The following is a 17,500-nucleotide window of genomic DNA, read 5'->3' on the forward strand; positions in this document are numbered from 1 at the left end:
CCTGTCTGTGTGTGTGTGTGTGTGTGTGTTGTGTGTGTGTGTGTGTGGTGTGTGGTGCTCCCTTCAGAGCCAGGGCCTAATAAGGTCCCAGAGCCCAGTCGGAGGACAAGAGGTGCCCCCGTGGCGATCACTCACTCAGGGCAGAGACCAGCTCTGTGCCACCCCGTGCTTTGAGATGATCCTTAACGGGCTCGTAGTGGTCTAACGTGTCACTGCATGGGCACCACGCTCACGATCCTCCCTCTGGGTGTGTGTGTGCAGTTAAGCATTGAACGTGTGCGCATGTAAGGCATTGTGTGATGGTGTGATGGCATTGTGTGATTGTGTGATGGTGACATGCACATACACACACATAAGTCTGCACACACACACACACACACACACACACACACACACACACACACACACACACACACACACACACACACACACACACACACACACACACACATACACACATACACACACACATCACACACACACACACACACACACACACACACACACACACACACACACACACACACACTCACACACAAACACCACACCACATCACACCACACCACACCACACCACACACACACACACACACACACACACACACACACACACACACAGACACACACACACACACACACACACACACACACACACACAAAGCGTGCACACAAATAGGTTTACCAATACATATTTTACATCTGCTGCATTAACAATGGCAGCTTCATCACACACACACACACACACACACACACACACACACACACACACACACACACACACACACACTCACACACATACACTGCAGTTATAGATATGAAAAGAGGCTTGGCAAAGGCCTTTCCCCATGGACATCATGAGAGCGTACCTGCAGACTAAACCTATTGATCTTTAACGTGTAGCGTTCTGGGAAAGAGCACAGACAAACACATGAAAAGGTAACAGCACTAATAATGACAACAATAACAATTCATTGTCTAATGACTTTCTGACCCTTTCACAACTTCATGCTCTAATTAACCTTTACATGTGGAGCCCACATTGTGTGAGTGCATATTGTCCCAGCATGAGGCCTCTGACTTTGACCCCACTGCTGAGCCCCAGGGGGGTTCATGCTGGAAATCCTGTCCTCAAAGGGTGTCTCGAAGTGGTGTATTAGCATAATTAGTGCCTGATTGCGACTTGATTGATGCTGATTGTCGGAGGAAAGAGAGTCGTCGTTGCCGTGGCCATGTTCAGACACATCGCTGATGAAGCCTCCTCCTCTTCCTCCTCGCTCGGGGGCGCGAGACGAGAGATGGGCTAGTTGTTATTCCACCGTGGCGTGGAGCCATTCCAGTAACCTGCGTTTCTATCTGGAGTTTATGGAGATGGACTTTTCGCCCCGCATTCTGCTGCGCTGGCATGTCTCTGGGTGCTGGGCGGCCCGCGTTAATCACGGGGCGGAGATGTCACAACAACGTTTGAGTTACCAGCTACTTTCGCACAGGAAAGGCTCAGCCACATCTGAGGAAAGCTGCCACGTAGTGTTGTTCGCACGGAGTTGGGGAGAATGGAAGAATTTTCTTTTACAGACATTGTAAAATGTAAAGCCTGATTCACTGAAACAGTGAGTTTCAATTTCAGTTCTTCGTGCTTTAAATCACTTCTCTCATTAGTCCATCCATTGTTTTCCACTTCTTTTCACTGAAGCTGGCGTGTAATAGGGTTGTGCCACAGCTGTCAATCATCCTCCGTCCTTAATGTTTCCACGGGTAACTGCAGACGTCTTGTGATGATTCTTTTGTCACCACAGACAGCTGTGTTGGCCTCTCACTGATGGATGACAGACACGCAGTTGAGAAAAAAGGACCTGAGAACTGAGTCTGTCCTGTCCTGCGAGATACAGAAAAAAGTGATTCCCCTGAGTGTTCTTTGGTTTATATTACAATAGCATAATCTCAAAATGCTGTCTCGGTTAATCAATAGTTTAGAAGCTGCAGGATAAATTATAATTGTGACAGGAATGCTTGATTCATTTAAAGTTTCTCACTACAGTACATGCTTCCTTCATATAGTGAACTAAAATTACATGTAGCTTTTATTTGCTTTTTTGCACCTGACTGGCAATCCATTCATTAGAACACAATCCTGAGGCCTTGACACTGAATTTGCATCTCTTGTCGCTAGTTCAGTGTCACTGATTAGCTGACATGAGGTTCTAATTAAATTTGTAAATTATTGTGTGGCTGGGGGGAGGTAGTTAAGTGTTCAGCTGAACCTTTCCTTTCTCTGCTCTCTCCAGCGGCAGTAATGGAAATCTATAGCGCAAGGAGTTAGTAGCCTACCGCACTGCTACCCGGCATGGCAGGGAAGTGATTCTGGACGAGACAGGTTTGAGAAATGGAGACCGGGGGCAGTTTGTTTGGAATCGGAGTTGCTTGACGTTTCTATAAATATTGCCCTGACAACAGAAAATCTATTTCCAGAAGCCGCAGTCTGTGGATTTCTAGTGTTGACCCAAGCAGTCCGTTCAAATACGGTGAGAGAGCGAGAGAGTGAGAGAGAGAGAGAGAGAGTCGCGAGAGAGAGAGTCGCTCGCCCTCTGAACTTAAAGCTGTTTCACGAAATTAGATTTCACATTCTAGTCGAAAAAGAAGGACCGCCGTACTTTTTAAAATATTTATTGGGAAAAGGCATTTTTAAATGTCACTAGCTTGCACAATATACGACTGTTTTTGCAGAGGTGATATTGTCTGTCACTGAGTAAAGTTTGCTATCACACAGTCTTGTCCAACTCCGATACCTGCGAGTTCCATGAAATACCTTTCAGACAAGAAGGTCACTTGATCTTCCCCACTCTATTGGTTTTCTCCATGAGATTTACTGATTTCATAGAAGAGGCTTTTGTCCAGAGTGACTTATAGTTCAGCTATTCATGTAATGTGCACTCTTTGGGTATTAGTTCATGGGTTCCATGCATGTTGTTCTATTACCTTAGCTTGAGGGAACAAAGATTTTACACACGTGTACAGGAGTTAGTTTATGTGCATGTTTCTAATGCTAAATTGCTAATGCTAATGTGTTTCTCTTCCCTGTCCAGGACTACACGTTAACCATGTACTTCCAGCAGTACTGGAGAGACAAGCGCTTGGCTTATTCAGGGATCCCGCTCAACCTCACCTTGGACAACCGGGTGGCTGACCAGCTTTGGGTGCCGGACACCTATTTCCTGAACGACAAGAAGTCGTTTGTGCACGGCGTGACGGTGAAGAACCGCATGATCCGCCTCCACCCAGATGGCACTGTCCTCTACGGGCTAAGGTTGGTACCCAAGGAACTGTCGATCGTTATCAATCAGTTGTAGTGTAGTTTGATGGTGGGATTGAAACAATGGTGCTTTATTTAAAGTACCTCAAATGAATGCTCTTTTATACCTTTATACCTCAGCTTGACTCCATTGATAGATTATTCATGTCTTTGAGGTTTGTTTCCCTGCTAGCAATCAGGCCATGTTTATTGTACCTCAAGGGAATGTCTTGGTATATGTTTAAGCCAGCTGGACTCGTCTGATCGATTCTTCCTGTTTTAGGGTTATTTTCATGGTTCTTTTTAGTGCTAACAATCAAGTATTGGTGCAGTGTGTTATGTTTTATGTACATTGATGGCGAGTCCTGGTAAACATTTGTCTTGAACCCAGATGCAAATCACGTATGAGATTTGTTGTTCACAATCACAACACAGCTTAGCCCAGAGTACTATCCTTCCATCTCTCTCGCTCTCTGTCTTTCTCTCTCTCTCTCTCTCTCTCTCTCTCTCTCTCTCTCTCTCTCTCTCTCTCGCTCTCATGAGATAAGACCAGGCCTTTGTTCGCCTGCTGCATCTTCCTCAGCCTTCAAGTGACACAGTGTGATAACAGCAGAGAGTCAGTGAGGCGTTTGATAAATCGCATCCCGGCGCCTGGGTGTGTCTTATCTCTGCACCTCTCTCATTAGGGAGGCCACTACTTGTCCATAATGGCTTCTTTCATTTTTGCATTTCTCTCCTCCAGATTTTAGTTTTAAACATACAACCATGCTAGAGTATTGTGTGTGAGTAATATTATGTGTCTGACTTGTGAGTGATAATGTATCCTAGATTTAACAACACTAAAATATGTATCCTGGAATTAACATCACTACATATGTATCCTAGAATAAACAACACTACATGCAGTATGTATCCTAGAATTAACAACACTTCATACAGTATGTATCCTAGAATTAACAACACTACAATATGTATCCTAGAATTAACAACACTACAATATGCATCTACCATACACATAGCCAATGCTACAAATTTGCTAGCATGCAAATGTGATAAACAAACTAAATATGGTCCAGGTCAAGTCTTTATAGACAATTGCATTTCTTGACTTGCCTTGGCAACCATTTAGCATAGCATCTTCCGGATACCTGTGGTCATCATCTGAAAGTGCATGTCTGTAAGCCCCTGATGGCCTCTCTCTGCCATTCACGTGCTCTACCAGATAGAGCCGTTTCCATCCTGTCATTCTGACTGGAATGCACACAAGCTCCTGTAGATGCACTGCAGATGATCATGAAGGCTTGCCATAATGCACCCTGCAGTGGCCAGGTTTATCGAACCCGAACTGACCCAGATGATTTATGGCATGACATTTGGCCATGGCATCATCCGTCTGCACAGCGTCTCTCATAACACAGTGAGAGATCGCTCTATCAGGTAATGCACAGGATCGGGGCAATTGATAGTGGAAGGCTGAGGATTTGTATTTGTTTGCCTGGGCTGAAGCCATTAAAGCAGGAGTGCTCTCACATTTATGGTAATGTACGTGAGTGCACACTCATTAATCCAGCCCTGAAATGGAATAAGGCTGCTCTTCTCCTAAACCAATGCACTGGAGAAAAAACCCCTTCTACATGTCCGACAGGGTTTCTCAGTTAAATTTACAGACCTTTTACAAAAAAATATAGAATAGATATTAAAGAGGATACGGACCGTAACTAAAACAGGTTTATAGGTCTACGTGTCTGTCGTGTTCCAGCTCTGACAAAAAATCCCATCTCATAATACCAAGTGAATATATGGAGCTCTTATAGTCACACACTGGCTTATGTCTTATGTCTCATGTCTTGTCTTATGGCTTGTCTGAACTTCGCCATGTATTTTCACTGTCAAAATTATATCCTAAAATAAATCCAAATATGTCCAAGTGTATACATACACTCATATGGACAGCAGAGAGATGAAGCTTACTATTGAAATACCGGTGCACCTTGAATCACCATATCCATTCACCATTCAACTAGCTGCTGCAGAAAGAATGAGATCCCTTTCCAGCCACTCCTGTATTTTTTCCAAATGAATGCCATCTCACAATGCTCATTCTTTCCAGTACCGCAGCTGTGCCCTTGTGTTAGGCTTTCACCACCAGCTCCTCTTTTCACAGTGAACGACTGTCCTGGAACAAAAATGAAATATTCCTGAAAATCAGCGGTGAAATGCTTTAATGCAAAGGTATCCTATTCAATTAGGAGGTGTTGTTCAAGTTCAGCCATCCAAGCCCTTCCTTTGCATATACACACTGTTTGTGCTATATTTGCTTCAAAGGCTTTCCCCAGGCAGAGGGGCATATTTTAATTTGTATTATTGCAGCCTGTCTAATTACCATATGATTTCTTTTTCATCACCGCTGAAGACACACCTTGCATACACAATCAAATATGACTGCTTTTTGTTCATCCAAATATACGTAGGCTATCTGTATTTTATAAACAGGCTTGGGGAGTAACTAGTCACATGGGTTAGAGTTACATAATTCAATTACAAAATAAATTTAATTGTAATCCGTTACAATTACTGAGAAAAATATGTAATTATTACAGTTACTAATCAAAATGTTGGTGATTATAAAGTGGTTGCATCCGAATATATTCTTTAAAAGCTGTAAAGCTAATATGTAGAATAAAACTTTAGTTTTGTTGCTTTGCATCTTTTTGCTGTCTAGACAGGCTCCATTCATGTGGCAGTATGCGCCCAAGTTTGTTTTGATTAGTTTGTTTGAACTGGCCTCTTATTCGCCAATCAAAAAGTAATGAAATGTAATAAGTTACAATACTAAAAGGTATGTTGCTTATAACATTTTTGCAGTAACAGGACAACTAGTAATCTGCTATGTTTTCCATTTAAAAAGTAACCTTGTAGAACCTGATAATGTAATAATTTCCTGATAACGTAATAACCCTGATAATGTAATAAAAAATCCCTCATAAGTCCCTAAAAGATGTAATAAAACCTGATAATGTAATAATATCCCAATAATGTAATAAAGTGCATTTCCCAATAATGTAACAATCGCCATACCAATAATGTAATAAAATGTTACATTAATTGGAAGTTATTACATTATCAGGTTAGCCTCAATTTTGCAGAACCTGATAATGTAATAAATTCCTGATATTGTAAAAACTTTGGTCAGTGCTGAAATGTTGGGACACCAGTTATTCAGACCAAGTAGTGATGCTGTGTAGACAACCACCCACTATTGTTTTGATCATATTTTGATCCCAATGGTATAGGCCTTTAGCCTCGCAAGCCAAACCTGTACAGCAAGAAGCTGAGGAAAGTAGAGGAAATGCATGTTGCATGATGTTTTGCAGTATATAGTGTAATTTTTAAGGGACATTGCCACACAAAATCAAAAGAGAATTTGATATAAATCAAATAGCGAAATGTCAGCTATTGATGATCAATGAGGACTTAGAAACTCAATGTTCTATGTGCCCATTAGCTGCCGGTCTATAACATACCAAAATGTTCTTATTTTTTCTCTATTAGTTGATTACCACTGAATATCCCTTTCACCATTGTAAAAATTGTGCATTCGCAATCATATAAAATATATACTGTATCTGCTAATAGTGAAGCAGCAGGTCTCTGGACAGCTTCACTGTTTGGACCTCTGAAACTGGAGACCTGATGCTACAGTACCAACCAAAGTTATTACAATATCAGGTAATTATTACATTATCAGGTTCTGCAAAATTATTGGGAAATGCACTTTATTACATTATCGGGGTATTATTACATTATCAGGTTTTATTACATGTTTTAGGGACTTATGAAGGAATTTGTATTACATTATCGGGAGTTATTACATTATCGGGAAATTATTACATTATCAGGTTCTACAAACCTTCCCAACCCTCCTTATACATGTGCCCTCTTTTACTGGATGTAGGTCATGTATTTCTGCTACAGAGTTTTGTTTAGAATAGGCACAAACTGATTTGCAGCCTTGTAAACAGCTGCCCGACATGTTTTACTGTCTGTAAGTATCTCAAGCCTCTGGAAGTCTTGTTCAGGTGAAGGTAAGATTGGGTCAGTGAGGACACCTTATTCACATAAGGGCACGTGTCACCTAGGCAATGTCCAAATCACCATTCTTACATTTTACACCCAATAATATTCAATGGTTCAAGTTCCCTTTTATCACTTTTATAATCTATAAATTCAAGCAGGTCATATTTCCTCTGATGTGTTCTGTAATGTAGTCTACAAAAGATATGGCCACTTCCAGCCTCTTCTCTCTGACCTGCACAGACAGACAGAGATGTGGTGTGGAATCCCAATCCTCCTTGGCGTCGGCGTTGGCTAATGCCTCCTGTTCCTGCAGAGGCGCGGGGTCCTGATATCAGCACTGAACCAGAGCACCAGGGGGTCACCCCTGTGAATCCATCTGTTTGATGTGCTCAAGATTTAAGGCCTCTGCATTCAGAGCGCCACGCTGTTGTTTTAACTAAACAGGACAGGGTCAACCGGCACCCTAGAGACGTGCAGGCTCTGTGTGTGTGTGTGTGTGTGTCTGTGTGTCTGTGTGTGTGTGTGTTTGTTTAAGCGTTTGTGTTTTTGTGCGTGCTTGTGCGTGCTTGTGCATATATATGGATGCATCTTGCTAACCAGTCCCTTGGTGTGTTTGTGTGTGTTTTTGTGTGTGTATGCACATGGTGTGTGTGTGTGTGTGTGTGTGTGTGTGTGTGTGTGTGTGTGTGTGTGTGGGTGTGTGTGCGTGTGCATTACAGAATCACCACGACAGCTGCCTGTATGATGGACCTAAGGAGGTACCCTCTGGACGAGCAGAACTGCACTCTGGAGATTGAGAGCTGTGAGCGACCCCCTGCCCTCCATCCTGAACACACACCCACACACACACACACACCCACTCTCTGTCTCACCTACACAAACACACACACATACACACACACACACACACACACATACACCCACTCTCTGTCTCACCTAAACACACACACACACACACACACACACACACACACACACACACACACACACACACACACACACACACACACACACACACACACACACACACACAAACACATACACACAGCACACTCTCTCTCTCTGTCTCACCTACACACACACACACACACACACACACACACACACACAAACACACACACACACACACACCCACACCCCCTCTCTGTCTCACTCACACCTAAACACTCACACACACACACACACACACACACACACAAACACACACACACACGCTCACCTCCCATCCCCTCATATCTCAGACGACAGAGCAGAGAGCATGACAGTCCCTATACGACTCACAGTAGCCTCTGGCAGATCAGTCAATATGTCCCAAGCCACTCACAGGGGCCACTACATCGCATTGGCAAAACTATTCCCAAGGGCCCCCTTTCCGAGGCAGCGGCAGGACATGATAGACGGAGAGTGGGAGAGTAGTGGCACTGTAAGAATCCAGGGGAATTGCTCCTCCAGGTATTTGCACACAGCGAAGAGACTGTCTGCCCCCTGGGAGCTGGGGGTGGGTGGGGGTGGGGGGGTCTGTTTTGTAGCGATGAGGTGGTGAGATGTGATGAGGATGGAGAGTTGGACTCTGTCGATTGCCTTTAACTGATTCTCTACCTGATGGATGGGGGGGGGGGGGGGCGCTATGAGGCGACAGGGTTTTAGAGTCATGGATGGTTTGCCTCAGGTGTGTCGTCTGACAGCAGCGCCGTTGTTAAACTGTGGCGTTTAACCACCCGTGTCACTTCAAAGTGCCTGAAAAGGTGGTAGGTGTGTCGATCTCTCTCTCTCTCTCTCTCTCTCTCTCTCTCTCTCTCTCTCTCTCTCTCTCTCTCTCTGTCGATCTCTCTCTCTCTCTCTCTCTGTCGATCTCTCTCTCTCTCTGTCTCTCTATCTCTCTCTCTCTCTCTCTTTCTCTCTGTCTCTCTGTTCCTCTCTCTCTCTCTCTGTCTCAGACCTGAGATGAGTTTCTAAGGGCACTGCCATCTTTGTTTTGGGATGATGAAGGTCACTGATAGGATGATGAAGGTCACTGATAGGGTGTCCACACAAACAAGACCGTCTGTCCATAACCAGGCCAGCAGCACGGTTGTGTCAGACTCCGACTGTAACTGGGCAATTACACTGTGCCACCCTGTGACTCATGTGTCTGAATCACGTATCACCTGCAGGGCCAGAGAAGAAAGTGTGTTACTCATCTGGTTGTAACAGTGCTGTCTCCACAAAAAGCTTCAGGAATGGCTAAATCAAACAGCGACAGCCCTACTCCTCCCTCTCACCTCAGGTTGCCTTCATCTGGAACATTCTCTAAAGCTGCCGCTTTGGCTCTGTCTCACAGGCCAAAGCCCCCCCCCCCTTCAAGGCATTGGTTTTTACAAAACACATTTAAACCAAGTCCTAAAATGATTTGATAACTGATTGATTTTAAGTGTGTATGCTCTGTCTGCGTTTAATTTCACCCATGAAACATTACAAATCATTTTGTTATTATGTTATAATGGGATTGGCCAAGTTGCTCTGGACAGATGCCAATGTTATGTTGCTGCTTAGGCGTAGCAGCTAATGTCCGTTACTGTGTACATGTGTATCTCCTTGCAGATGGCTACACAACAGATGACATCGAGTTTTACTGGAAAGGAGGTGACAGTGCTGTGACCGGTGTTTCACGCATCGAGCTGCCACAGTTCTCAATAGTGGACTACAAGCTGGTCTCCAGGAATGTTGTATTTTCCACAGGTAAAGAAACACAATTGAGCAGTGTAACGATGTAGAGGCAATGCCTTTTCCACAGGTAAAGAAACACAATTGAGCAGTGTAAAGATGTAGAGGCAATACCTAAATGCAGGATAACAAAGCTTTTCAGTCATCATGTGTGTGTGTGTGTGTGTGTGTGTGTGTGTGTTTTTTTTTTTACATCTTGGCTCACAGACTCACACACTCACTCGCATCCCCCCATAAACAGCTATTACAAAGACATACAGTATCTGTGTGGGTCTTCTTCCTTGTCCATTTCATGCGGGACTTCGCTGATTTTGAAGAATAGCACTGCTCTGCACGTTTCAAATCCCAATCACTTATTTGTCTAATGTTGCAGAATACTCCAATTCCATTTCCTGGAATACTTCATCTAGGCCTACTCCCCAGGTAGCAGCGTAGCGCAGCGCATCACAGAACAGACCAGAATCAGATCTAGCCCCGATCCACCTGATACGGACTGAAACTGGGCTAGGTCCGGCCCGGCCTCGGCCGCCATCTGCTCTCGCGCTTGTCTCGCTTAAGCCCCCTCAATGCCACATGCGCACGCATGACAGGTAGAGACAAATTAAAAGCCGTCTGCACGCCAGGGGCTCTTGAACACCCCCCACCCCCCTCCACGGGCTGAAGTGTGTGCGATGAGACACGCAGCCCTTATCATTAATGGATTCCTGACGGGCGTCCTGTCCCCAGTCGCACGTCCTCCGTCCCCTGTCCGCCATCCCCCGCCCCCTGTCCCCTGTCCCCGTCCCCGTCCCCGTCCCCGTCCCTGTCCCCTGTCCCCTGTCCCCCATCCCCTGTCTCCTGTCCCCCGTCCCCTGTCCCCCGTTCCTTGCCTGGGCTCCCGCCGGGAACACTGCGCAAGTTATTTCAAAGGCTTCCCTAATTACTGGCTTTGCATCATGTGCCGGCCTCTCATCCAACAATACCAGAACCAGGGAATAATAATGGCGAGGAAATGACCCCTTCTGTTTCTTCCAGCCCAGAAAAAAATGAAAGGAGGCAAAATAAAGAGAGAGAGAAAAAACGGAGACACTTGATACAGAACATCATATATTCATAAAGCAGAGAACCCGCTGCATAAATGATTCCCTTCGAAAGGCCAGCGTCTCACTGAAGCTCTGCGGTAATGATTATTCCCACTCCGGAATTAATTACATAGAGAAAGATCTCTCTCTCTTTTTTTTTTGGGGGGGGGGGGGTCACTGGCTAGAGCACACAGTGTATATAGCCACGTGTTGTCAGTGTAGGGAGTGTTAGGAAATCAAATCAAATGGCAGCCTCTGCCTAGCTGAGAAGAGAAGAGATGAGAAGAGAAGAGAAGAGAAGAGAGGAGAAGAGAAGAGAAGAGAAGAGAAGAGAAGAGAAGAGAAGAGAAGAGAAGAGAAGAGAAGAGAAGAGAAGAGAAGAAACCTGGAGGGTTATATTGAGGCGTTCACTGCTCAAACATGCTCCTACCTGTGCCTTTGTCTGTGTGTGGGTGTGTGTGTGCGCGTGCATGTGTGTGTGTGTGCGTGCGTGTGTGTGTGTGTGCATGTGTGCATGCATGCGTGTGTGCTTGTGTGTGCGTGTGTGTGATATGGTCTGTGTAGGTGAGGTGCCTGCTGGAATGCTTTTGTGCTCCACGGTCCATTTATAACTGACACCCTGTCGGTGTTCCTCAGCAACAGCATCTATTTGTAGATGTAACACACTCCTACTGTCAACGCACCCTTCACATGGGCAGGAGCTCTCATGGAAATTATATACTGGAACTAATATCAAACGGCAGATGATCGTGCCGTTTGAAATACCGTGTTTGTTCATTTCTCTGTCAGTGTGGACTGCGCCCGGTGTGTTTAAAATAACTCTCTTTTTAATTGTGCAAAGGTATGACATGTCTTAATGTCAAACAAGCATAAAATGTGTTTACAGGCCATTTAATCTCCTACATTGGGGTCCTCTGCGCTCAAGGCTAGGCAACAACAAATTGCTCGCAATTTTGGCCATGCTTGCCTGTTGCCATGGTGATAAAACCAATCCACGCTGCAATTGCCATAGAAACAGGAACAAAATGTAAAGTATCGCAGTGCAGCTCTTGAAATAAATAGCCTGTTCTCTCTCTCTCTCTCTCTCTCTCTCTCTCTATTTCTCTCTCCCTCCCTCTCTCTCTTTCTCTCTCTCTCCCTCTCTCTCTCATTCATCTCTCTCTCTCTCTCCCTCTCCCCCTCTCTCATTCTCTCTTCCTCTTCGTCTGTCTTCCCTCCCTCCTCTCCACTCCTGCTCTTTCGTGCATCTCTACAGGTGCCTACCCACGACTGTCTCTGAGCTTCAAGCTGAAGAGGAACATCGGCTACTTCATCCTGCAGACGTACATGCCCTCCATTCTCATCACCATCTTGTCCTGGGTCTCCTTCTGGATCAACTACGACGCCTCGGCCGCCCGCGTGGCGTTAGGTACAGCCCCTCTACCACAGCTCCCACTGTGTTAGGTGTCAGCACGATAAGCCACTGAAGCAGACTGGCCCGGTTCCATTTTCAAGGAGTACAATCCCAAACATGTGATGAGAACATTGCTAATCAAAGGTTCCAATTGATGATGTGATAATGAACATTTAAGATGACGGTCGGTGTACATTTTAGACTTATGGTCTGGGTGTTTTGGATTTAATGTAATAATATAAGGTGTTTATTCCCAAATGAGTAAGACCGGTGACTCTGAAAGGCAACACGCTTTATAACATTGAGCCTTTCTCAAGACACTTGACAGAGACTGAAGCTCCAGTTCCCAAGGGCAAAGATATTGTGACGTTGACAGTAGCAAGGCAAAAAAAAACTCTCCTAAAAACAGGAACTGACTCAGAATGGGGAGTATCTCGCTGGGGCAATTAGAGGAATAGGGCATTATAATACAAGGCTAAAACCATGGCGTGGTAGTTCCATTGGTACAACTTATACCACCCCTCAGTCCCTCATTGCCATTTAACCACAAGTTATATACAGTACATACATATATATATATATACAGTGTGTATATATGGGCCATTCTACCGAATTGGTGCAAAGTCAGGTCGGAAATATTTGGATTTTTTTTATGTTTTATTCCCAAAACTTTGTCCGTATGTATATTGTACCATATCTAAAGTACACTTATCTAGTAAAAGAACAGTCAATTTTTATATTGTATTTTCAGAATGTGTTGGAATGTTTTTCCTCTTCCAAAAATTGTCACTACCGAAACATCACATTTACTATAGTAAAAAAGTATTATTATTGACCTGTTCAGATTGTGTTTCCTTCCCTTCTCTGAAGAGTATTTTTACAAATATTTCTTGAAGGTTTTCACAATGAAATCCATAAAAATGAATTTTTTACCAAATTTTCAAGTTCAATTTATACAATTCATCAAAATCTAAGTGCAATATTTCTTTGTAAAATGCTAAATACTGATCATATTGATTCCAGAGTTGTTCATTGATGAAATTGAACATACATTAATCCAATCAGTATCATAACATTTTAGTTGATTACTCAATATACTTAATTTTTTACTAAACATCCTGTGTTTCGGTAGTGCTGCACTGTTTCGGTAGTGACATCCAGTGTTTCGGTAGTGACTGCACTGTTGGATGGATGTTCATTTCTCTCCCAAAATCTTCCAAAAGGTGCTCTGGGCCGCCCTTTAGTCCACACAACACATTTATTTAAAAATTATGGGATTGAACTACTTACCAATTCATTTTGTCACTACCGAAATCATCTGGTCACTACCATATGTTTCGGTAGTGACTGTTTCGGTAGTGACAATTCTAGCTAACTTTAAGCATAAATAAAGAATTCTAACAAGCACACGGCATGCAAACACATCTTTGAAGAGGTGAACACACATACAAACATAAGATTTTCCATGAAACCCCAAAAGGTTTACTTAATTGAAGAAAACATGCGTTTCGGTAGTGACAATTCTTAAGGTTACATGTCGATTTTCAGACTTTGGAACACATTTATATAAAAACTATGGGATTTAGCTACTTACCATTCAACCATGAGGGTCAGAGATGCAGTGTCACTGCATGGTCAAAAATGCAGAGTCGTGGCTAAAACACAGGCTCAGCCAATGGACTAAAACTCTTGTGTTTCGGTAGTGACATGAAAACTAGGGACATGATTTTTTGAGTATAGAAAATTTATTTAAAAATTAAACCCACAATAAATCTAAATATTCCAAGTTCTGTTTCAACCCAATCATAAAGATCTTTGAAATTAAATCATTGAAAAAAATCTAAAAAAATTGAAAAGTGTTATTTAAAGGCATTGAAATTTAGATGTCAGGGTTGGGGACAGCTACTTCCCAATAGAAAGTACCCTATAAATGATGATTTTGTATATATTTAGCTTATCACTATCTCATGTAATGCATTGGGTTTATATAGACCATAACATTTTCTAATTAAATATCTATGCCTAAATACCTAATTGTTTTGTAAATAGTTTTTATTGTTGAGGGACTGCATATTACACGAATTCGGTAGAATGGCCCATATACTGTATATATATATATAAATAAATATATTATGGCACGCCGTTCAGGAAATTAACATTTGAATATACAGTACTGTGCAAAAGTTTTAGGCAGGTGTGAAAAAATGCTATGAACTAAGAATGCTTTGAAAAATGTTAACAATACATTTTTATTTTTTATCCATTTACATGGTAAGACTGAGCACAGCAACAAGACACAACGTAGCTATACTGCATCAGCAGGGTCTCTCCCAGACAAAGATTTCAAAGCAGACAAGGGTTTCAAAATGTGCAGTTCAAGCTCTTTTGAAGAAGACGTTGAGGATCGTAGACGCAGTGGTCAGCCAAGGAAACTTAATGCAGCTGATGAAAAACACATCAAGCCTATTTACCTTTGAAATCAGAAGATTTCAAGCAGTGGCATCAGCTCAGAACTGGCAGAAACCAGTGGTACCCAGGTACAGACATTTACTGTCCGGGGAAGTCTGGCCAGAAGTGGTCTTCATGGAAAAGTTGCAGCCAAAAAGCTCTACCCCGACAAGGAAACAAGGCCAAGTGACTGAACTAAGCACGAAAACATAGAAACTGGGGTGCAGAAACATGGCAGAAGGTGCTCTGGACTGATGAGTCAAAATTAGAAATATTTGGCTGTAGAAGAAGGCAGTTTGTTCGCCGAAGGGCTGGAGAGAGGTACAATAATGAGAGTCTGCAGGCAACAGTGAAGCATGGTAGAGGTTCCTTTCCAGTTTGGGGCTGCATTTCTGCATGTGGAGTTGGAGATTTGGTCAGGATGAATAGTGTCCTCAATGCTGAGAAATACAGGCAGATACTAATCCATCATGCAATACCATCAGGGAGGCGTATGATTGGCACCAAATGTATTCTGCAGCAGGAACATAACCCCAAACATACAGCCAATGTCATTAACAACTATCTTCAGCTTAAAGAAGAACAGAGAGTCCTGCAAGTGATGGTATGACCCCCACAGAGCCCTGATCTCTACATCATCGAGTCTGTCTGGGTTTACATGAAGAGACAGGAGAAATTTAGGAAGCCTACATCCACAGAAGATCTGTGGTTAGTTCTCCAAGATGTTTGGAACAATTTACCAGCCGAGTTCCTTCAAAAACTGTGCGCAAGTGTATCTGGAAGAATTGATGCTATTTTGAAGGCAAAGGGTGTTCACACCAAATATTGATTTAATTTAGAATTTTCTTCTGTTCCTTCACTGCATTTTGTTAATTTATGAAGAATTGATGAAAATAAACTGTTAACACTTCCATTTTTGAAAGCATTCTTAGTTTACAGCGTTTTTTCACACCTGCCTAAAACTTTTGCACAGTACTGTATATATACAAAAGTCTGAATATATATACAAAAGTGTGAATATATATACAAAACTCTGAATATATATACAAAAGTCTGAATATATATACAAAAGTCTGGATATATATATACAAAAGTCTGAATATATATACAAAACTCTGAATATATATACAGAAGTCTGAATATATATACAAAACTCTGAATATACAGCCGCGGAAAAAATTAAGAGACCACTTCAAAATTATCAGTTTCTCTGGTTTTACTATTTATTGGTATGTGTTAAAGTAAAATGTACATTTTAGTTTTATTCTATAACCTACTGGCAACATTCCTACCAAATTTCAAATAAAAATATTGTCATTTAGATCATTTATTTGCAGAAAAATGACAATTGGTCAAAATAGCAAAAAAGATGCAGTGTCTTCAGATCTCGAATAATGCAAAGAAAACAAGCTCATATTCATTTTTAAACTACACAATACTAATGCTTTAACTTAGGAAGAGTTCAGAAATCAATATTTGGTGGAATAATCTTGATTTAAAATCACAACTTTCATGTGTCTTGGCATGCTCTCCACCAGTCTTTCACATTGCCGTTGGGTGACTTTATGCTACTCCTGGCGCAAGAATTCAAGCAGCTCGGCTTCTTTTCATGGCTTGTGACCATCCATCTCCCTCTTGATCACATTTCAGAGTTTTTTTTATGGGATTCAGGTCTCGAAATTGGGCTGGCCATGACAGGGTCCTGATCTGGTGATACTCCATCCACACCTTTACTAGCCTGGCTGTGTGGCATGGAGCATTGCCCTGCTGGAAAAAACACTTCTCAGAGTTGGGGAACATTGTCAGAGCAAAAGGAAGCAAGTTTTTCTTCCGGGACAACGCTGTACTTTGCCTGGCTGAGGTTTGTAAAAGACCATAAGGATTGAACCAAAGCCGACTGGAGGGTCTCCTAGTTCGTCTTCTCTGATGAGTCCAATTTCACAGTAGGTGCAAGACTCTGTGGCTTGTAGGCCTCTCCAGGTCTCCGTCTAACCATCAGACGACCATGTGTTGGGCAAAGCTGAAAATTGGACTCATCAGAGAAAACGAACTAGGAGACCCTCCAGTCGGCTTTGGTTCAATCCTTATGGTCTTTTACAAACCTCAGCCAGGCAAAATACAACGTTGTCCCGGAAAAAAAACTTGCTTCCTTTTGCTCTGACAATGTTCCCCAGCTCTGAGAAGTGTTTTTTCCAGCAGGGCAATGCTCCATGCCACACAGCCAGGCCAGTAAAGGTGTGGATGGAGTATCACCAGATCAGGACCCTGTCATGGCCAGCCCAATTTCGAGACCTGAATCCCATAAAAAAAACTCTGAAATGTGATCAAGAGGAAGATGGATGGTCACAAGCCATGAAAAGAAGCCGAGCTGCTTGAATTCTTGCGCCAGGAGTAGCATAAAGTCACCCAACGGCAATGTGAAAGGATGGTGGAGAGCATGCCAAGACACATGAAAGTTGTGATTTTAAATCAAGGTTATTCCACCAAATATTGATTTCTGAACTCTTCCTAAGTTAAAGCATTAGTATTGTGT

The 17,500-nt window shown here is 42.9% G+C and overlaps 1 protein-coding gene across 2 annotated transcripts in view; it reads left to right on the forward strand.

Moving 5' to 3' along the window:
* gabrb3 (gamma-aminobutyric acid type A receptor subunit beta3) overlaps positions 1-17,500 on the forward strand; it is a gene marked incomplete at both ends in the record, with an annotated part of 92,652 nt that overhangs the window by 63,833 nt on the left and 11,319 nt on the right. For both annotated transcript variants that reach the window (XM_080832480.1, XM_080832481.1), the window contains 4 exons: positions 3,080-3,300; positions 8,082-8,164; positions 9,943-10,080; positions 12,382-12,534. In XM_080832480.1, the coding sequence (XP_080688606.1) occupies positions 3,080-3,300; positions 8,082-8,164; positions 9,943-10,080; positions 12,382-12,534 (595 nt within the window). The remainder of the gene's footprint in view (positions 1-3,079; positions 3,301-8,081; positions 8,165-9,942; positions 10,081-12,381; positions 12,535-17,500) is intronic.

Source organism: Sprattus sprattus, assembly GCF_963457725.1.
Source record: "Sprattus sprattus genome assembly, chromosome: 2".
In the NCBI taxonomy this organism is placed as follows: domain Eukaryota; kingdom Metazoa; phylum Chordata; class Actinopteri; order Clupeiformes; family Clupeidae; genus Sprattus; species Sprattus sprattus.